We start from the raw sequence: 23,559 nt of genomic DNA, 5'->3' as shown, positions 1-23,559 counted from the left end.
TGGCTCAGTCCCTTTCTGCTAGCTGAACCTAACCTAACCCCAACCTTTCACCTAGTGAAGAAATGGTCCAGTGTTTGCTATGGATCCAGACTGGGATCTTGGTTTCGGTAGGGGATTAGGTACTTCTGAAAACAGGTGGTAGTAATAAGAAACTACTTTGCAGCACTGTCTGTTGGTTTCAGCAAAAACAGTAAAAACAGGAAAAGGCTTAAACTAGCCCAATTTAATAAGAAATAAAAGAAAATGTAATAGTTTTCACAGCTGAAAATCTGTGCAAAGGCTCTAAGCTTTGTAAGAGGAAAGCTCTGTAAGATGATCAGGAAACTGAAGCACTCACTGCTAAGTTTAAAAGGCAAACAGAAGCAAACTTTTTTTTTCCTCCACAAATTAAAAAAAAAAAAAATCACAAAATACAAATTAAAAATCATTCTTTTTGAATAAGCATATTAAAAAGTGAAGTACTTTCCCCACAGCATGGAAAAAGGTTAAAAATTTAAGCCTGTGAGTTTGACCCACATCAATCTCCTGTTGATTGAAGAGTGTTAAGTTACAGAATCACACATATTTACAGACATATTATGGAAACTGCATTACATTATTTGACATCTTACCCAGTAACACAGACACTGTTTCTTGATAACACTTAACACGCTCTAGTCTCAAAGACAGGATGATTGTTGCTGTCTTGCCCTATTCCATTCCCTCCTCCCTCATATTGAAACCATAATACTTTCAGTAGCCAAAGACATTTTTATAACCTTTTTTGACCTAATCCCTAAGACCATAAAAAATATTTAAGGGCATTTCCCTACTGTCAAAAAGAGAATTATTCCATTTCAAGTATCTGTCAAATCTAAGAAATCTACTGTACAATATTTTATTTCTGTGTAAGAAGGTCAGCTGAAATTTTCAGTAATGTCAAAAGCAAATCAGCTGCTCTTTTCCCACCACCCTTTAAAAAGTGTCTTGCCTTCTTTCTGTTATATAACTTCCCCTTCCAAGTACAACAGGTAGGAGAAAGAAAACCTGTTCTGAACTATAATGTGCCAAAATGTAATCATCTTCAAGACTGTCAACAACTCTAAAAGAATCTCCAGATCAATGTAACAATTTTAGGGAAGATTTTTGCTATCCTGTAGTCTGTGGGATCTCCTTTAGGTCAGAAGTATCCCAAACAGGGGGCCTGTGGTCTTGAAAATACAATCATTGGGACAAGTCTTAAACAAAGTCCCTTACTAGAAATCTAGGACTCTTTCTATTCTTTAGAAATCAATGTCTCTTCAACTACACCTGGAAAAAAGATATTGCACATAAAATATTGTAACCAGTTGAAACTATATTAGTAGATAAAACAGAACCCTTCAACCATGAGTTTGAAGTATTCCTCCCCCACCCGCTTCCTGTCCTCAAATCTGTCACATGGCGAAATGCAGAGATAATCACGGCTTCCACACACAGTCTGTATTTCACAACAAAAACAGAGGGGACCCCTATAAACCCCCAGCATTTTGAGTGAGTAGAAAATAACACCACAATTCTGAAGTCAACTCAAGAATTGTTCAGCTATTCTTGGATCTCCTAAGTGATAATGATCACCTTGATTCTCCAAATCAAGGGATACTCTTAAAGTTCTTCATACAATGATAAACAAGTGTACAACCGAGCCACAGATGGTGAGACTCAAATAATCTTTCTTGCATTTAACTTCACCTCAAATGTCTTCTTAGTCTCTAATCCAAAACTAAATAAAAAGGCAGTGAAAGTCTGCAAGTCATCTACACCAACATCACCATTAGTCCTTCTCAATGCAAAGGCTGCCAAACAACCGGGGTAAGCTTAACATGTAGAGCTGCCACGCTCTAAAACACTTCCAGGACACAAACCTGAGCCAGTGCTGATTCAAAGTGCTTTGAAGCAAACTATCTTCCATTATTCTAAGCTAGATCTCTGCTTATAAAACCTTTGTTTCCCAAAATCCTGTAACATTCTATTCTTTCCTGAAAGACGACTGTTTTCACTCAGCCCGGCAAAAGATTTGTCCATATATGGACAACCCTGAAGACAACAAATGGCTCTTTTCCCAGTCTATTATCAAGCCAGGAAATTAGACTGCCTGAGGTACTCTGCCTTACTTACTCAGTTCAGAGCCGAGAGGAAACATTCTTGAGTTCGTTAATCATCCATTTTCACACGAAGGTGAACTGGATGCTTTTCCTTTACAGCTTTAGCAGCAATCGCCACCATCAATTACATGGAAGATTAAAGTCCTCACACAGCCATGGGAGATAACGGAGCGCTAACGACGGCAGTGAAAGTTACCGGGCAGACAGCTGTGTCCCCGAGGGCTTGGCGGGGGGAAGAAGAAAAGTAATATAAAAATTTAAAATAAAATAAATATCACACATCAATAAATTCTGCAACACTGAAAAAGTGGAAACAGGAAAAAAGCAAAAGCCCTGTGTTTTCAGTAAAGTCTCAGCTATTTTCTTGCCCTTCTTCATATTTAAATGCAGTTCTACATAAACCTACAGCCTGAAGAACACTATGGATATGAAACACTTTACTCTCTGATACTCAGGGGCCTGTAAAGTTCTTTTACCTTTCCATGCACAACTTGTAGTTGAACTCACTGTCTTTAGTAAGGAAAAAAAACATACATGAGAGGAATCTATAGTCTGAATAGATCTGAAAAATAGGTTCAAGGTTCAAAGAACTTAAGACTTTCTAAATGGCCAAGAAATTTCATCCTCCTTTCACACTGGAAACCCTGCAAAGAAACCCCTCTCATGGAGTCAACTCAGCTACCTAAAAACTTAGTGGCAAGCCAGTCTTTGCTTTTTTAAGCTGCAAACAAAGGAAATTATTGAGGAAGCATTAAAACCCAAGTGCACCATAAAATGCATCTACCAGAAAACTAGCTGCTATTTGCAATAAAGAACGTGCCTTATTTAAATGGTAACAAATCACCACAGTCCCTATGCCCTATTAAGATATAAAGAATGTATCATAAGAAATATGACCAAAAGCTGGTATTTGAGCTCCTCAGAAGCTAGCATATTTCTTTCAGAAACTTGAGTAGGTGGGTCTGTATTTTCTGAATGGAAAAATATGAACCAATATGTCATAATCTATTTAAGTTTTGTTGGTATTTTTTAAATCTTCTGCCAGAAAATTCCTTATTGCCCCTTCCATTTCTTGGTGTCCCAATTGTCTTCTCAGCTATGTTTATTTTCTGATTGGCAAGGAAACTACAAAATTCTATCTCAAGGTTTTTTTATATGCTTTCTTGTTCTCTTCCGTTTTCCTCCTATGAAGACATCCTACGCACGTTAATCTTTCAAAGTATGTTTCACAATCGAATCAAGATGCTCTTTATGCTGCCAGCATTAGTCAAGGCAACAAACAGCTAAAAAATGGCTACTTAAAGCAGTCACAGAAATGTAACTGCTAGATATCCACCCCTAATACTTCTCAAAAAGATTATGGGTATCTATAAAACTACCAGTCTCACTCGTTTGACAGATGCTCTCCCTTGGTAAAGCTGTCAGCATGGGGGCAGGTGTTTGGTCTTTCTGAGGAAAGTATCTTCTGAAATGAAGCTGTTATGGGATAATAAATAACCCAAAAAAAACCCTCTTCCTGACGATACTGTATCTACTGAAAGGCTGTGGCAGGAATCAATTAACAATGACAAATTTTGGAAGGAGGAAAGACCACTGAAAGCACTCTCACCCTTTCAGCAGGTAGCCCCAACAGGGGAGGCACCAGGAATGGCACCTCTGTATTTTAGGAAGATATGAACAGATGAGTTTACGTTGTTAAAAACACTGCTACGAGCACTTGGTAGTACTCTATTTCCTTCCCTGGCTTCCCACCTTCTACATGTATATTACATGGGAATTTCACTAATGTATTGTACCTTTGTCAAGAAAAATATATTCACCATAAATCTAAATCTAAACCATGCACAACTTAAAATCATCAAGGGAGGGAAGCAGGTGACTTAAGTGAAACTGCAACAATTCTAGCAGCTTGCCATTTAACAACAGCATCTAAAAGCATTATTTCCCTTCCTCCTTTAGTCCATTAAATCAGTCAAATGAAGGGTTATTTCATCCCTCCAGCACAGTAGTCCACTTCAAAATGCCATAGCACTGAAAAACAACTACTGTCTACATGCAATTATGTGAATACCGAAAGAAAAGCTGTAGAATGGCAAGCTAGTTTACATTTATAGTTCGGACTCCAGTCTCTCCACCATTACCAACAGCACGGTTTCCTCACCACAGCCTCAGAAACAGCAACTACCATTTATTTTCATAAAGCCTGCTGCTTTTCAAATATGTCACAAGCCCATCTGTTAAGCCAAAGAAAGGGATGTCTCTAAAACATTAAAAAAAATGTCTGGAAAATTAAGCTGATTTCAAGCCAAAGGTAGCAAGTGCCTGTGTATGAAGTATTGCTGTGAGCTCAGTTAAAAGGGTAAAGGAACTTTAAGTATGCTGTAAACCAGATATTAATCTCCTGAAACACAGAAACTTCTTGCTTTCCACTTCCAATAGAGAAAAAATTGGTTAAATATAATAAACTAAAACATAATTGGATGTCAAATATCCTTGTTCAGGCAGTTCCACTGTGCTCTTCAAAACCTGGAATTAAGTTAATTGAATTAATTATTCTTGTCCAAATCACTATCCCAGCAGCTTTTAAGTGTGTTTGTTAAGGAGCTTTGATGGTCTGCTTTCACAACTGCCCCAAAAAAAAAAATTATGTTGACAGATTTTCAGCCCTGAACATTGCACAACTGGCTGGAGGACAAAGCAGGGAGTTGCCTGTCTGCAGCATCCGATCAGGAGAACCATCTCTTTGCTCTAAAATTCCAGCTGCTACAGGATCAGCATTATCCTTACCAATTCACTTTTAATACTTGCCACAAACACGGTGGGAATGAAAAGTCTGTTTCAAGTCCAAAATGCAAGTTACGATTCAGAAATACACCTCTAGTGTATTTCACAGCTGGTGTCCCTTAGTAGAATAGCTATTTAATGTTCTGTTTTCTTAAAAAGCTCCACAAAAATATCACAATCCTTTCATAAGCAAAACACAAGCTGCCATCCCCACTCCCATCTTCAGACCTGCAGAGAAAAAGACCCTATTTTTTCATTACAGGGGAGTTAGTGGAGGAAAGCTGCTTTTCATTTTATGTAGGACATACATATAAGGAGAAATCAGCAGCAAAGCTGTATAGAAGTTTCATTAGAAAAATACATCACGGCTTGCAATTCCCTCCTTTCCCTAGTTTTCCATTTTTTTATAAACACAAAATGCAGGTCATGCCCTTGAGCTTCTGCCAATGTATGATTTTACAGAAAGGCCATGTGAATAACTGAGTGGTTCAATATGAAGTAAATGACCAAAGGAACAAAATAAGAGGATGATAATTGTTTCAGATGAGATTTCTCTTCAGTAGGAACTGAGTGCACCAACATCTGCAAAAGGAAAACTTCCACCAGTTTAACATACCTTACTCATTAGTTCAGACCATTTGAGAGCGTCCTTCCAAGTTAATTTTCCTGAAATCTGTAGCTAACCCAATCTTTATTTAATTCACAAATGAGTTTAGAGACACGTCATTCCACTTAAAATAATAAAGGTCTATTTGAGGGGGAAAAAAAAAATCTACGTACAGGTTTCAACTGTGGATCCAGCTCTTGTTTAGAGAGTTTTACTGGGATTTGAGCTGCAAATTCATCTTTGGCCTGGAGAAAGGAACAGTCACAAAGCGACCATAAACAGAATAAGTATCTCCCAGCTGTTACAAAAACATACTTTGCTTTACTTTACAAAATAATTTTATCCTACTGTTTTTAAACCATTTGCAGAAGTTTTCTTCAGCAAGATTTATGCAGAGTTAAGCAAATAAAAAAAACAACCATTGAGTTTTCTGTGCTACAGTATACAGAAAGAACAACTGTCTGTCTAGCTGCCGTTCCCTTCCTGTCAAAGCAGACATGAGGCTCAGCCCATGGCTTTCAAGCTTCCTTGAGACCATGGGCTAGAATTGGGAATTACCCCTAACACAATTCCATAACATAATTACTATTATTTTTAGTAATACAGAGCCATCAGAGTACCATTAGGACCAAGACAGAAGGGAACCTTTGCAAGTAGTCATTTTTGCTTCCACATGTGCATGCATAAGCAATTGACAGAGTGCCTAAAAAGTTCCACAGAACTTTTCACAACAATATCACACAGGTCTGGCTGAAGTCCAAAAACATCTTGGTCGTCAAAGTGTCTGTACACAGGAGGGACTTTTTTGCTTTATATTTTTTTTTTTTTTTTTTTTTTTATTGGCTGTATGCTTTCCCAGCTCCTATACCACCATTGCCTTAAATACAGCAAAAATCAGCTAAAATTACTAAACATCAAACCTCTCCTCTAATCTCCACCAAAACCAAGGCTGTACAAGAATCAATAAGGGAATGCTTTTTCCTTTGGAGCATTTTTGAAGATTTTTCTGGCTACAAAGTTGATACATATAGTTATTCACTCTACAAGTTACCACTAAGGTAAATATCTTAAATGTGTGCTGTTTTCTAACCGTGACCAGAAAAAAAACATTTGGGCACCCCAAGCATTCAAACCTACCACTTATACATCATGGAGCTTCCACATACTGCCGTAACTTTTTCTGAAGTCAAGCAGAGGAAGCCGTGTCAAAAAATTAGCAAGTCATGTCACTGTGTTCCACGGGTCAAAATATGATATTCGATAGTAGACACTGAATACTCTCAAGTGAGAAAATGTATTTCCACTTCAGATTAAATTAGGTTTTAGGCAAAATAGATAAAATAACAAATCAGAAAGTGATTTTGCTTAAACATACACAGTTTCAGCTGGCAGGAACAGTGATACTGTTTCAACTTAATGCATTCTAGTTTTCAAGACAGACTGAGAAGAAAGAATGCATCTTCATCAGAAAATATATTCCTGACAGGAGTAATACACACTAGATAGATCTTGACAGGAGTAACACGCATTAGATAAATATTTAGTCTATTTGAAAAATTTATCTATCAAGTCCATCCAGCTTTATGCATCTAGCCCCTCTTGCCATATCAATTATGTTGATCCCCTGTTTTAGCACAGTCTGCAGAAAAAGCTTTGTTGAAATACGATTTCGTTACGCCATATTTCAAAATATTTTGTTTAAATACTCATTGTGAATAAAAACTTTCAATACTTCCTTGAGGGGCCAATGTCAGGAAATCGGATTAATAAAGCATGAACTATCCATTACAACAGAAAGATCAAATTATAGGAGTAAATATGATAAATAAATAGTGGTGTTTCATCTCCAGCTGGGCTTAAAACCACGACACATGGTAACAGAAATCAATGACAAATCTTGCATTAAACGAAGCAGAGCTGAGATTTTTGTTCTGTTTCCAGGAAACACAAATGCATTACATCAGTTGAGATGCACTTCCCATCACGATGACTCGATTGCAGAGTCCCTTGGTAAATGACACTTGAGAAGGAAAAAGCTACTGAAAACATCACTGACCTCTCCCGCAGAAGCTACATATCTCTGCCTTGTCCATAAAGCACTAAAAATTTTAGGAATCCAAAGAAATTAGAGGCATCATTAATAGAACATCAATTCTACCAAGGGAAGATGCAACAACAGCAAAAAACCAACAGATCTTTAAAAAGTCAAAAGTTACAACACATGCAATTGCCATACTGGCTTGTCAGCTACAAAATTTGCCCCTAAAATAGATTTTGACCTTGTGATTAACTGTAATCAAATTTGACCATACCATACATGTGTCAGATTAGCTCATGAAAATCAGCAGCTGGGAAGGCCACAGAGACATGAACAAGTGTCCACAGAAGCTCTGCCCATCTTATGAGACAGCAGATATTCCAGGCAGCCAGAAATTGGTGGAGAAAGGAGAAAAGAAAAAGCATCAGGAATATCCAGACTTCAGGTCTAATGACTACTGAACTGATTGGGGTTTAGGGGTTATTGGTCTTTGTCTTACTAAATTTGAATTGAACAGGTGCAGAGCTGAGCAGGTTCATGGTGTTTCAGCAGAAAAATCAAGCATGCAAAGTTTCTAAATTATGAAGACATAAAATAGGAGAGCAGCATTTTGGGTGGTACCCAAGTCATATACTGCTCTAAAAAAAGAAAGTATTATGTCAGTAAGATAACAATATTTGCATTGCAGCATTTTACCAAAATAATTCAAAAATACATAGACTTTTTTCAGAACAAGATTATTACCAAATAAGTCTGAGATTGAAATAAACTGCTAAAACTAACTAAATAAATCCCAAGTCTTAATTCAAAAGTTTCATTGAACTGCATATCAGGTGATCAGTTGATAAAACTGAAGGACTAAACCTTCACAGGCAGATTTTGGCAGCCAAACAATATAAAAGACACCAGCAAGTAAAGTAAACATTTAACCTCCAGCAGTACAGGACAGGAAGTGACTGCTATCCGTGCTTCTGCATGTAAATGACAAGGAGCACACTTAATAGCACCATAGGAAAGTATCAGTAACCATCATCTAGACTGAAGAGATATTACTTTATATAATATTGCCACTGTACAATTTTAAAGTTACTTATCTATTTTTTCTTATTTACACTCTTTATTGACACTCCTCCCAAAACCCAATAATTATCTTGAAGTTCAAGAGCTCTGATATAGCTTCAGAAAGATTTCCCTACTGATGCAAAGATGCAGGTTTGAGTTATGAAAACATCTACAAAAAACATTACATTGCCAACTGAAGTTCTCCCTCAGTAGGCTTAATCTTTCACTTTTTAAGCAACAGCATTTAGCACAGTTAGTTGCGGCCAGACCATACCAGTAAATAAATAGGAGGAAGAAAGTATGTTCTGAAACTCAGAGCAAATTCAGCGCAAAAGGTGATGCAAAACTGCCTCAAATTCTAATGCTCAAGATCAATAAATGAGGCAAAAAACGGTAAGTGCCCAGAAAACTGTGAACTGCAAATACACGAGAAGCATCTGAATAATATCTTCTAATTTGTCTTCTCTTTAACATGTTTTGTCTTTCCTTCCTTTTTTTTTCTCCCCCAGTCTTTTTGATGGCAGTGAGGTAAACTTGTCATCTTTATTGTTCTTTCCATTTCTCACTAAATGTAATGCTATCTGCTAAAGCATTAATTCTGTCCTCAATTAAAATGTAACTTAGAAAAGTGGTAGCAGCAGAAATAGATCTAATCAAAACTAATAATTACCTCACACTTCATGCTTTTAATGCAAGAACCTTTAAAGTAGTTTCACTGTTGTCCTTGAAGAGAATGATGCACTATTATGTTTTTCATCCAAAACTCCCAGATTCCCAGCATCTGGGAGGTGTTTACAGAAAAAGACAGACACAAACACAAATTAAGTCACAGGAAGCTATAGAACAGTCTGCTTGGATCATTGCAACAATGTTGTCTGACAGAGGGATCCCCAGATTAGAAGCCAAGTGGTAAAGTCTCACTGTGGCTCTGCCATTTTTCTGCTTTGTAGCCACTCATCTACTTTGGTAAGGTTTCCTCAGCTGCTTGGAAAGAGGACAGCGTTGTTCATTTGACAACTTCCTGGTTTTGAAAACTTCCAGGCTTGTTTTGAGAACTGGTTTGTGTTCACTCAGTGCTTGGAGCAGGGGCTGGGTAGGGGTGGTGGATATAATTATTTCAGGTTATATCCAACCATTGACTGACCAAGGAAACTAGTGGATATTGTACTTCTGCCTAATCCCTTTCCTTTTGCATTCTTCAGTAATATGCAAGTGACAAGAGACTATTACTGTCCCATAGCACCAAAAAGGATATAAAGCTATTACAGAGCATCCAAAGGAGGGTAACCAAGATGATGAAGGGCCTTGAGGGGAAGCCATATGATGAACAGCTGAGGCCACTTGGTCTGTTCAGCCTCAAGAACAGGAGACTGAGAGGAGACCTCACTGAAGTTACAACTTCCTCATTAGAGGAAGAGGAGGGGCAGGCACTGATCTCTTCTCTGTGGTGACCAGTGACAGGACCCGAGGGAATGGTCTGAGATTGTGTCAGGGGAGGGTTAGGCTGGATATTAGGAAAAGGTTCTTCCCCCAGAGGGTGGTTGGGCACTGGAACAGGCTCCCCAGGGCAGTGGTCATAGCACCAGCCTGACAGCTCAAGAAGTGTTTGGACAATGCCCTCAGGCACACAGACAGTGCTCTCAAGCTCATTATGTGATTCTTTGGGTTGTTCTGCGCAGGGCCAGTAGCTGGACTCAGTGGTCTTGCAGGTCCTTTCCAACTCAGTATATTCTATGATTCTATAAAAAAACTTATTTCATGCCCACAAAACTTTCTTGCAACCATGATCAGTAGAAAAGCCCGAAACAAAACTAGCAACTCCATCTCTGTAAAAGGTCTTCGCAGTAGAATTAGAAGGATTTGGGGGTTGCTACAAAAAAAAAAAGAAGATACCAAGTAACACTTCCTATCAACATCATGCACATTCTGGGCTGGGTAAAGTACTGGGCAAGATAAGCGAAAGTCCTGTGAGGAAAAAAAAACCAAACACCAGACCAAAAAAAACCCTGAGCTTATAAGCAGAAACTTTCATAAAGCTGACTTCCAAGATGGCAGAATTTACATTAAATAGATCATGCTATATCCCCATCTTCCATGTTAAATAACATATTTTAAATATACACTCCCAACACATAAACATGTCTGCACAAGGGGAGGAGGACTCATGTGTAGAAAGAACAGCCTTAAGGAGGAAGAATTAGGCCATTTATTTAAACAGGAGGGTTAGTTTATGTGAACTTCAAGTGACCACGAAACTATGGCGTAAGTGTACAAGCACAGTCAAGCTGATCTAAGATGAGCTGCTGATGAAAGGGGTTATCCTGTCATCAGCTCCCAGCAACAGGCTGACGTGTCACCAGGCTTCCCATCAGCACCAGTGAGTGACCCTTTGACTCCAGAAATTCAACTTCCTGAACTTATTCAGGAAGTTAACTAATAGAAAACTTACTCTACACCAGAGACAGTCAACAAGCACCTAACAGATCTCAGACCCCTGAAACAGCCTGCTTTGGGATCAGACATGTTCCAGAATTAACAGACAGAAAGGGGAATGAAGGAAGACGGCGTAACACTTTATGTCCTCATTGTTCCTAACAGCCTTTTGCACTCTGCTTCTAGAGATTACCATCATGTGAGTAGGACCCAAGGACACCTTTGCAGTTCTTCAGCCATCACAGCAGCCTACAGCTCAGTAAGTCAGCTGACCTTCACCTCTGCGTGTATCACAGGTTAGGAAGCCAAATAATGTGCTTGAGCCTTTTTTCTGCTACCTCTGCTGAGCTGGTTGTGACTTCAAGCAAAGAAGCACAGGTTAAGTATCTCAGTTGCCACTAGTAGACTTGCCAGAGCTCATCTCTGACATCTAAAACGTACAAAAATCATAAGAGTTTAAGCCAATACTAAAGTCTTTGTAGAGGACTTAAAATCAGTTTGTCAACTCAGTTTAATTTCCAAAGCGAAGTTCAGAACAGAACTATATTTAAACAAAGCTTAAGCTTTAACAATTTATGTTCTGGCAAAATAATTCAAAAATTCCAATATTGCTCAATATAACTGTGTAATTGTTCTCATGTTCTCTTTTCAATTTTGATATATCTAGCAAATTTCAACTTTCTTACCATTCCTCCCTTCAGCTCCATAAACAGCAAAAGAATTGTGAAACAAGAGAAACATAAACCTCCTTTTTAGAAGTGCTTGGGAAAAAGTGTTTCTTGGCACAGCAGAACGGCTAGTTGCTTTGATTCAAACACAAGTTGTTAAGACAAGATGTTGCAAAGTGCTAAGAGAGTAGTTCAACATATTTTTTAAAGAAGTACAGACAGCTGAATGAACAAAAGCAAACAAAAAATTAGCTTTGCAGTCAAATCAGAAGGTAACACCTGCAACATCATCTGGTAAACAAGAACCAAGGCTTGTCATGGACAAGTATAAGGTCACCATCATCAAAGCAGCCAACCACAGTGATGTTAGCTATACTCACAACATATCCACAGCCAGAGCCACCCAAGGCCATTCATGTTAAGAGACAGAGAAGGGCATGTGCTCTACATGTAGCCAGAATTACACTTTAATAAACTGTTAGGGAAAAAAAAGCAGGAACAAGCTGGATAAGTTATTAAACTACAATTAAATCATTCAAAAAAAAAAAAAAGAGAAAATTAAAACCACATGGGGTAAAACAGCAAAACTTTCAGAGCGACCTTAAAAAACAATGGTAAAGGACATTCTCAGCTGGCATAAACAAAAGATTGTCAAATAGCAGCTGGTTTATTCATGAAGATAATATTAAGCTGCAAAAATAAAGAAATAAATTAAAATATTATCTGTTAGTACATTCATAAAGTATGTAATATTCACCAGGCACACTTGTGTTGTTACTAAGGAGGAAAAAGTTAATAGTTAAGCAGAAAGAAAGCATTTGTGACATTAAAAAGAAAAGTAACACTCACACTTAAAAAACAGTAATCTTTTACTTCAGTCAAATCTTATGCTTCATTGAAGAGATTCCCTTGAAATTTGATAATTTCCTGGGAGATATTTACATATCAAGCCTTTCATCTACCCCAAAAGAAACCTCTTAAAGTTTATAAATAGCTTTCCCTATAAGGATGAACATTTTCTTCTGCTGTAATTGCATTCCTTTAAGCAATAAATATGTTAAACTCCTCTTACCATTCCAGTCTTCTCCCTGTTCTATTTCTGATTTTTGTCCCTTCAATACTGCTGTCTTAGATGGACAAGTCTCCATCATCTTTCATTAACTTAAGATATGTGATATCACCACACACACTTCATTCATCCTTGTCAACTGATCAACTTTGTGTCTTCTTGTTCTCCTATGAACATTCACATACACATTTTAGTCACAACTTCCAAAAATCCTTTCAAAGCAGCAAGTCCAGGAAACAAAGACAGAAAATATAAATAATTGTGCTGACTCAGGCAGCAACCCATGTCCTCCAATATGGTCCCTTATTCACTGGATGCATCTTTCATTCAGGACTTTGTAGAACCTGTAGCTCATTCCCTAGGAGAACCTGGTCTGTAGAAACAAGGTCTGCCTACTGCCACAGTTTAGACTGTTTGGTTCCTCTGCTGGTCCACAGAGCTGTGTTCCTAAACAAGTAACTAAAACAGCCCAGAGCCTGATCCTTAGCTACAAAGTACAGGGGCATGACACAGCTTGCGTCTGCAAAGCTAAACTCTTCTCGTTTCACAAGGTCCAAAGAGGCAAGCATAATTCCCAGTGCTTTTTGGGAACAGTCTGCCTTTGCTTACTCCAAACACGCATGCAATTAGGCCTCAGCCTAAACTGGACCAAGGAGCATGCTAAAAATTAAGCAGAATAGACAGGACTAAAGCTCAAGCCTACATCCTCTGTGCTTAGTTCAAAAAGCGTAAGCATTGCGTATAGCTCCAACAAAAGTCAAAAAAAGGTCTGAAAGAAACACTCAATCTACAAGGACATTCCTACCCACAAAGAGTCTATGAAAGTTCCTGCAGCATGCCAAATGATGCTGTTCTCTCCACCTTCACAAGAGCTAAGCCAGAAGTTGTACAGGGAATGCACTGTTCTATAAACGTTGGAGACTGCAGGTCACCCATACTCTCTGATATTTTCAAAGCACTTCTCAAAACAGCACCTCTAATCCCAACACTTTCTTGCATTCATAATAATGAGGCCACAGAACTACATTTAACACTCAAGATCCATGAAAAAGCAGATTCCAAGAGCAGTTGTCTCAGGAGTCTATTGGTGAAATCTGAAGTCTGAAGAAACAGAAACATTGAGACACATCCACAAAAAAGCGATTTGCTCTCAAGAATGAGACACGGAAGCCTGGCATGATGAAACCTGAGCATATTAGCTAAGGCAGTGCCTGTTTTGAGAACAGATGAGTTCAGTTTCCTGTTACATCAAACAGTAACTTTCATCAGTCCTACGTGTGCTCGAAAAAAAGCAAGAAAAAATTTCTACTGACATCACACTTAGGGCTGGGCAGACAGTGGCGGATTAGGAAATACAATGAGTCACTGCAAATACTGAACACATCGTGAGCATTTTCAAACTACCAAGCAAAATTTCTTCTTACCAAAAAAATCCAGACAATACTGTTTAAGTGAACCATACCAGAAGAAGAATAATAGTACCATAGTGCCTTCACGCAACAAAAGTAGTTGGGGAAAACAAAAACACTGTAAAAAGGACAGTATAAGACACCAGACCACTGCAGGAAGAAACAAAATCAACACAATTCAGCAATCAAGAAGGAAACATCAGCTAAAATAAGCTTATGGGTGGACAAGGGGGAAGTAATATACAGCTGAAATTACAGATACAACTGAAAGACAGGCATGCAAAGAAAGGACATCCGACAGAGCTATGTTCCAAAAAATAATTCACTCTAGAGAAGCTGCCAAGGTATCTGTATATGCATGAAAGAAAACCAAAATATAAACACAAAAAAACCCAGTGTAAGTAAAATAATGAGTTACCATAAACGTAACTGCTATGTGTAGGAAAAAAAAAAAAATCATTAGTGAAATATTGAGACACTTTTTTTTTTTTTAAGACTAAGTCAAAGACCTTTAGAAGAAAGAGAAGTAGCTTTATCCAGTTTGGAAGCAAATAAAATAAGACACTATGGAAGAAATACAATGGAGATATAAAAACTAGGCAGTTAGGAAAACTATAAAAGAATAAAAAGGATGCATATTTAGCCACCATAATTCAGGATAAACATCTTATTCTCTGAACCACAGTGTTGCAGAAATGCTACTAAAATATACATGACAAAGAAAGTGGCTTCTTTCCTGCCAATTTGGAAGCTTCCCCACAGGGTGAAGCAAAGCAAACAGTATTACTAAGGCAAGTATAGCAGTGCTTGTCAGCAGCTACAAATACCTGCTACTTTGGGTATGAATGGGTCAGAAGGATTAGAGATGTGATATTTCTGTACAAAGTTATTAGAACTTCATATGCAAAAGTTTCCTTTAGGAAGTATTTGTGGCTTGACATTAGGGGATTTCTTTTTGATGCAAGTGAAAGGATAGAGGAAGGAAGAATGCTGAAATTATTACCAGCTGAATAAACTTTGTTAAGAGAAGTACAGCTCTGTTGCATGGGAGTTGGTTGATAATGAAGAAACAAGAAATTAGATCAATAAGTACTAATGAAAACATTAACAGTTTTCAGATAGAAGGTGGAGTAACTGGTCTCAGACTCTGACAATCTCTTCTTTGGGTCCCAGCACCAAAGAATTACTACTGCTGCTTCTACATTGAGGTTTTTTATTAATATTTTAATTAGATATCAATAACATTACTATGTGTTCTCTGAAGGCAGTGAATAATAGTCACAAGCCTTCTCTTTTAGTATTCTTGAGCCAGAACTACTTCAGGAAGTCTTCAAGTGATACATTGTGATAACTGATACACTGAAACATGGACCCTACTCTAGTCCTTTTGAGCCATAAGATTTGGCATCTCTTAATGATGTGAGATTTTATTATTAAAAATCTCTGAAACTTGTTATCAATGTGTTTTCCAAAAGAACATGAAATTTGTAAAAACTGGTTTTTGTTCTTAATGCCACCTGTGACAAGGTGCTTAGGAGATGGACTTAAGAAAGCTTCCTGCAGCAATAAATCACTGAGAAAAGATTCATTAAAAGAATTTGCAAATAAAAGTGTTCTTCGTAAGTGATACATTTTTTTAACTAATTCATATTCTTTCCAAGTTTTTTTTTTTTTTTTTTAAGACATAATTAGCATACTTCAGTGTTGAAATAAAGTATTCATAGAGTGCAAAAAAGTAAAGATTAATGCACAACTTTATGGTAAAAATTTAGAACTTGTTAACCAGATTGTCCTTCTCCTGCAAAAGCAAACACATCATGAGCATTCTGGAATGTTCATTTGTTAACAAAGTCATGGTGGTGAGTCTGTTACCTGCCTTTTGAACTGCCTCATTTGAGTGTGCAACACAACATTACATTGTCTGGCATAGCAGGAGCCAAAGTCTTCAATAAACACCAGCCAGGCTGGTTCCTCCCACACTGATTATGACAGCTTGACAAGAAGTGATGAAGAAACCACAGAAATATGACACTTTCTCACAAGCTTTTAAAAGGGGACAAGGATGGCAAGGGAAGCCCACCTGCCAGGATGAAAATCTTGTGTCCTCACCTTGAAACAAATTAGAAAGAAAAAAACCTTGCATCATTTAATAGCAGAGCTCAAAGCTGAGACTTGATTCAACACAGTTGTCAGGTTCAACTGCATCAACTTGTCACATCCCCAAGCCAAGCGAGGCTGAGCTGCGAGAGCCTTCAGATGGCAAAGGCAGCAGCACTCTCAGAGCTGCTAAACAGTAGGAGGCACTCTTCAAACTCTGGCCGTGGGAAGCCAAGCACCAGCACAAGCGAGGACAAACTACAGAGCAGGCCGGATCTTTAGCAGAAATACCAACAAGAAATACTGAACTGTTTTAGCCATAATTGGCACTCATGGGGAATGCATTGCCTTCATTTCTATAATATATAAAGCAACCCTTGTATATAACCTCTGAAGCTCCTATAAATTACAATTTTTGGGTGCTATAAATATTTTGGATAAACGCTATTGTACACTACTATAACAAAACCAGTACCTTAAGAAATTATTCATTACATCTGCAGAACACTTTGAGTGTGGCATTGTAGCTAATTATGTAGAAGTAAGTCAAACTCATTACTGGATTTTACCTTTTTTTAATTTAACAGAACATATCATAACTACTTAGTTTTATCACAGCTGTTCTTCAAAGCTGGACAGTCAATTTGTTACAACAAATGAAATAGCTAACCAAATCTTTTGGAACAATATATGAATGGTTATTTCTGTGAAATTTACTAGTGAAGATGTGACCAACACACACAAAGATTAAATTGTTTTTAGGACAAGAGTTAAAATCAATACAAGGTATAACAAAAATGGAAACACTGTTCCATAAAAAAAAGTGCCAGACTTCCCATTCCTGCAAATAGTGTTTCTTCATTTAACAATTATACTTTTTTTTAATTATTAAAAAAAAAATTGAAATCAACACACTTTACTACTTACTTGATAAAACAGCAAAAAGAAAATCAGATTTAGTAACAGTGTTCGAGTACAGGTACTTGTATTTGAAACAGCCAGCAGAGGGAGTATAAAAACAATTTTAAAAACCTCAAACAGCCTTTTTTCTCTTTAAATATTTTTTACTTATGATTTTAGCTTTCCTTTAGGATACAATGATAGTCCCAGCAGTCAAAAATTATGATATTATAAAACAGGCAAAAAAAATAATTCTAAATTATTAAACAGAATGACTTGAAATCCAAATATTTTTTAAAGTAGCATTAAATAACCTGATACTAAACTCAATCTGAAATACAATTTTAAATACAGGTAAGGTTAATATCAATCAACAGGCTGCATAAGCCCTTTCCAAGTCATAAATCCACTCACTTACAGACTCTTGTTCTTAACTTTCTGAGTCTAGAACTAAGTCCATGATTTCCTAATATTGAGAGAACATTGGTGTTAATATATTTGTATTAGAATACAGCACAGAATCTTAAACTAAACAAAAGTTACTGCTGTACTGATCTTTACGACAGATGATATAAGAGCAAGTCAGCCAGGTATATGGCCTAGATCATTAGTGGAAATAAGCATTCATACGACTGTTTCAAAATCAAGTCACTAAGCCATGTACTTGCTGAATAAAAACTCATCTTTACGCATCAGGTTTTCACCATGTCCAGCTGATGACGGTGGCTTAAACATGAGCAAAAGGGAGAAGGACACAAATGGGGTGAATGAAGTTGCCAGCCTTGTGTTAGAATATTAAATAAACTGCCATCCTCCTCACACAAGTGGCAAAAAGAAATCATCTCCCAACTCATCTAAACTATCCCACTGTGCATAATCACACCTTCCACAGTCCATCTCACAGGAGGAGCAAGGTTACTGAGTTAACAGGGAAGGCGTTACCTCCTCTCTCAAGGCTTATGAGTGCTAGGTACTCCCAAGCCATCAGGCAAACACAGGCAGCAGAGCTGTGGAGTCAAAGGAACAGGACATTAGATATTCCAAACGGGAACTGCATGTTTTACAGACAACCATTCGTAAAAATACCTGACCTGACCTGACCAAGCAAGCCTTTCTCCACTGTTAACTGCTTGTGCTTGCATGGTGTTCATTACCTTTCCCTGCCATTCCTTGCTGTCTGCCCTATGTATTGTTCTGCTATCCCACTAAATAGAATGGCAGTGCTGCAGAACGGGATACATGGTGTTCCTATACATTAATGCAAAATGTGAAACACCAGTCCTGATGGGAGATGTTGAATGACTTCACTTATCATAACTATATCCTACTTTAGTGATAATTTTGCTTTCAATTAACCTGGAGTCAGAATCCATGGGGTGCAAACCAGAGACAATTCCATTTTTTACCTCATCTAAATTTTAAGCATGATTTAATTGTAAAAATTCTGCCCACCTTCACACAAGGGATGATTGCTGAAGATCAGCATTTAACACCCTGACTGCAAAAAAATGAATACACAGACCAGGGAAAAACAAGATTCAAGACAAGATTAACTTTCCCACTAGATCAAGTAACAGGAATACCTTTGACATTATTTGAATTTTAATTGCTATTTTTTTCCTGAACTTATCTTACAGATCTTACTGTGTTTATTCTTTCTTAGAGTGCTGCTTAATCAGAAAGTCTCTGTGACATGTGAAGGTATGGACTAAAAAAGCCAGAAAAAAGATAACTGTATATACTAACAATATGCTGTTAATCCTCTGACAAGCAGAAAGCCCACATACTGTAAAGAACTTATACCTACCAGTAGACTCATGGGACACAAATGACATATGCTACACCAGCACCATGAGAGAAGACCTTGAATGTGGAAGGAAGATAGGATGCTCTCCTAAAAGTAAGACATTTCCCAGAGACCTGAAATACTGGAATACCTGGCAACTTGCAGAATTCAAAATATGACAGAACTCCACTGGAGTATTGATCCAGGATGTTCAATACTAGAAGTTTCTTAAAACACCGTGTTATGCACCAAGACTTTAAACAGTTAAGAAAAACAACATACACCACATGAAGCTCACATAAGCTTCTGCAGTCCAATGCTTCATTATGAATTTTAATAAGATAAATAGCCAGATATGGCACAAACTGAGTATTGCGGAACCTAAAATTTTAATAATAACAATAATAAAAATAATCTTTCTAACAAAATCCTGACTGGAGAGCATGCAAGTTGAAAGAGCTCAGAGATGAAAGAAGAACACATCTCTAGCAATTTCACTGTTTTCCACTCTTGAGGATTCTGTTATATCACTTTTAAATCTTCTTTCCAGAAGGATTCATCTCAATTCTCTTCCCTACAGAACTCCTCAGGTTCTCTGCAAAAATATTTAGGCTTCTTTTTTTGTCTTTAAAGTCAAAGAGCATATATATGTACATAGGTATGATTTAGAACATAAAATAAAATTCAGGAGACAAAAGCTATGAGACACAGCACATTATCTTCATTATTTTACACGATCTCATCCTCTTCAAAACAATGATAGCCTTCCAGCTGCACTGTAACCAGGACTGTGCACAGTACTCCAAACAGCTGGACAAGTGCTCTCTGCAGTAGCTGCACTGGAATTGAATAGTATCTTGTTTGACTTCCCTCCACTCCATTTTTCAGCCTGGTTTCCTAAGGAAATCAGATTTATGCAATCACTCGGGGAGGGAGGGAAGTGTACACATACGTACATACGTACCGCATGTGGATGTCTGTCCATCCATCTGCCTGGCCTCACTAATACCTTTTGAGCCCATCGGTCAGTTTCAATCACACTCAAAAGAGGAGCAGAGAATATCAGACTTTTGAGTTCTTGAAAGTTTCATGAGCGCAGGCTGCAGAGTATGGAAAAGTGTTTCCACAGAGAGAAGCTGCATGTCTTCTTAGACGTCAGTAAACTCACAGGGGAAAGAATAGTTCTACTCCTTTCCTGCCTGCCGGAAAATCTTCAGTCAGAGGTCACATTCAGTGAAAGACGACCAAATTTCTTGTGTTCAAGAGTTCATAAAATAGCTTAAGTTGAATTCACTACTGCTTTTAAAACTGTGTTTTGAACAAAGCTGATGTTTTCCACATCATCTTTTTCCTGGTCTAGCAAGGAGTGAATTGCCCTACATGATACACATTCCCTGCCTCAGTCCGTTGGTCTCAGGACCACTTATTTTAAAACATCAGCATCATACCACACTCATGGCAGCATTCTACCTCTCCCAAACACAAAGCAAATTAAAACTGGAAGAGCTTAGGCTGCCCTTCAGGTCTCAAGACTAAACAAGTATGTAGCTCTGTAACATAATTAACTATTGAATAAAGTTTCAAAAAGACAGTGCAGCAAATACATAATCATCTTTATTCACCTCTGCCCTGGAACACAAGTACTACCACACTTGCGGGTTCTTGTGCTCAAGACAGCTCTAAGCAATAAAACAGATAACAAGGTTTCAGTGAACATCTCTGTAGTTCTTCTCACCTCCCCCCAGTGAACTCTACATGGTTTACCTGTATCCAAAAAGCCACCTTTATCAAAGTATACTAACAGATTACAATTCAAGTCTAGGGATACCTTTAGGCATAGGTCCACAAACTAAGAAGCTGTCTCAAAAGGAAAATATAACCACAGCTGACTGAAGTCACCCTAAGCATCAAAATACTAGACAAGAAAAAAAAAAGTTCCTTGGTAAAAAAAAAATTATTTCAGCCCTGATACATGCTCCGCTTGTAAATTCTTTAGTCCCATGACCACACCGAACCCCAGCACATTTTCCGGCGGGCCGCTACAACTGAGGGCTGGTGGGGTACACGGGCAGCCAGACCCCGGGAGGTTTTGGCTCGAAGCCCCGGCCGCTCCGAGGCCACCCCAGCCCCGCGGCGCCCACCCGGCGGAGGGCGGCGTGCCGGGGAAGCGCCTCGGAGGCGGGAGGGCGAGACACCCGAGGGGCAGCCGGGCCGCACGTCCCTGCGAACGGGGAGTTTGTGCCACACGAAGCCTCCTCCTCGCTCCCACACCCCGCCTCAGGGCTCGGGCCGCTCCCGCCGGGCTCCCCCGGCCAGCACGGGAAGGGCACTCGCCGAGCCCCGCACCGAGAGGAGGCCGAGCGGCTGCTCCGGCCCCACTCCTGCCTGCCGGCACGGGGCGACCGCGGCCCCGCGCCCTTCCCCCGCGTTCGGGTTCGGTGGGAGCCGGCCAGGGTTTGGGAACGGCTGGCTACGGGGCGCCCTTTGTGGAGCGCCTCAATTCCCCCTTTATTCAGCCCCCCCCCCAGCCGGTCACTATGCCCCTTCCAGCGCCAGCCCCCCGTAGCAAGGAGCACATGTTTCCTCTCGGACTCCTGGCCCGCCTTACAACGAGCCACGGCCAGGGGAAGGCGGCACCCGGTACCAAAGCCGAATCAGAAATATGGAATGTGAACGCGCGTGGCAGATCTGACGGGGGATGCAGAAAGAAGCGATCCATTTCACCCTTTTCGATCCTCCGCCGCCGCTTTTCTGTCAATTGCCGATACCATAATGCTTCCTTACTGCTTGTTCAAGTAAGTAGGGGGGGGACAGTCTCCATTCCCCTACGTGTCATTCCTGAGCAAATTAAGCATGTACCAAGCTAAAGACTGACATTCATATACGTAGAGCTATCTGATCCCGGAATGATGCCGAAATCCTCGAGGCGTTAACAGCCAGCTCCCACAAAGAGCACTCAATTACATCGAGCATCCCCTTTGTCCGTGCATCCTCAATACACACCCGGCCGCTCCTCCATGCGTCCACGCACGCCCCACGTATACGGCCCCTTTGTGTCCTCGCCTCCTCCCCACTCACAAAGAAATGCCCTTTCCACAAGGCATGCACCCAGCCTCGGACACAGCCCTTCGCCTTCCCCCGAGACACCCGCGACCCGTCGCCGGGCACAGCGCTCCGGTACCTACTTGTATTCAAGAAACAGTCCGTAAACCTCCTAAAGCAGCTTGCAGAATTAGATCCATCTTCCATGTCTGGCCCTAGGAGCAGGGGAGACGAGAAGGAGAAGAAGGCGCCTCTCTGCCGCTGCTGCCGCCTAGGAGTCCTGCTCCCGCCGGGGCCGTCGCCTCCTCGGATCCCGTCGCCGCGGGCTGCTGCTGCTGCAGCACCGAGGGAATTGCAGGACCACGGGCGAGAGGCGGCTGGGGAGAGGAGGAGCCGGGAGTGGTGCTGCCGGGGGCCGCCGGCTGCGGAACGGAGCAGCAAGCCCTGGATGGAGGAAGAACAGAAGAGTCTCCTCCTGCCACTGCCGCCTGGATGGGCGATCAAGTGAGCTGCTGCTGCTGCTGCTCTGCCAACATCTCTTCTTCCTCCTCCTCCTCCTCCACCTCCTCCTCCCGCTCTCGCTGCCTCTCCTCCTCCTTCCCTCCCTTGGAGACTTGTGAGGTTAAAGGAAAACGAGGAGGGGAAACGAGGAGGCGGCGGCAAGAAATAAAAAGAAGATGGAGAAGCGGAGGAGAAGGAGGGGATTGGAACGAAGAAAGGAGCCGCTGCCGCTCTAGAGACGATGCTGGCGGAGACGGCGGAGGAGGCTGTGCCTGCAGAGCGGCTCCTGCTGCTGGTGGTGGTTGTTAGGAGGAGAGAGAGGGAGCTGCAGGGAGCCGAGTCGCCTCCAGGAGCGGGGGGAGGAGGAGGAGACCCGCCGCTGCCTCCACCTCCACCGCTCTGGCCATGGGAGTGGAGCGGGCTGCTGCCGGAGCCGGGCTTTTCCCCGGGTGCTGCAGCCAGGGGGGCCGAGGGGCGGGATAAGATCCGCTTCTCCGGGTTGGACATGCTTCCGCTCTTCCCTCCCTTTCGCGGTAGTTTAAGGCAGGACGTCTAGCAGAGATACCGGAGTAAAGCGAAAGGGGAAGCCGCAAAAGGACGGAGCCAAACAAGGGGCAACCGCGGATCGGTCCTGCGTTCCCTCCGGCAACTCCCGGGCAGTATTTCCTCCGTACCCCGGCTCCCCGCCCTCATAAAATCCTCACATTTCCGTTCCCCCTTTAGGCCGGAGGGGACAGGGCGCTACTGACCGCCAAGCGGTTTCAATCCCCTTTTAAAGTCCGCTTTCCCCCATGCTCCCACCTCGCATTCAAAGCAAGAAAACGGCAACAATCTGTATTTTCTTCGAGCAAGGCAAATATTGCCCCTTATGAGCGCGCTCGCCTGCAAAGAGGCAGATACAGTCACTGCAGTGCCGCTTCCAGCACCAGCCCCGGCCACCAGAAAACGCCCACTGGCGGAGCCAGCGCTTCCCAGGCTCCCTCCCTCCCTTCCTCCCTCCCTTCCTCTCATGCTAGGCGCGCACATGAGAGCTACGGCAC

At 40.5% G+C, this 23,559-nt stretch overlaps 1 protein-coding gene across 4 annotated transcripts in view; it reads right to left on the bottom strand.

Moving 5' to 3' along the window:
• The window catches only part of PDE10A (phosphodiesterase 10A), a 347,928-nt gene that overhangs the window by 149,078 nt on the left and 175,291 nt on the right, over positions 1-23,559 (bottom strand). The window contains exon 1 of one of the 4 annotated variants that reach the window (XM_032102456.1): positions 22,162-23,435. The exons of 1 other annotated variant lie outside the window; for it this stretch is intronic. In XM_032102456.1, the coding sequence (XP_031958347.1) occupies positions 22,162-23,026 (865 nt within the window). In that variant the 5' untranslated portion in view covers positions 23,027-23,435. Of the gene's footprint in view, positions 1-22,161; positions 23,436-23,559 lie in introns of those variants that run through there. 2 more of the 4 variants (XM_032102457.1, XM_032102455.1) reach the window with 2 other exon arrangements.

Source organism: Corvus moneduloides, chromosome 3, assembly GCF_009650955.1.
Source record: "Corvus moneduloides isolate bCorMon1 chromosome 3, bCorMon1.pri, whole genome shotgun sequence".
Lineage (NCBI taxonomy): Eukaryota > Metazoa > Chordata > Aves > Passeriformes > Corvidae > Corvus > Corvus moneduloides.
The sequence above is the reverse complement of the archived record's forward strand: the minus strand, read 5'-3'. Positions and strand labels throughout refer to the sequence as shown.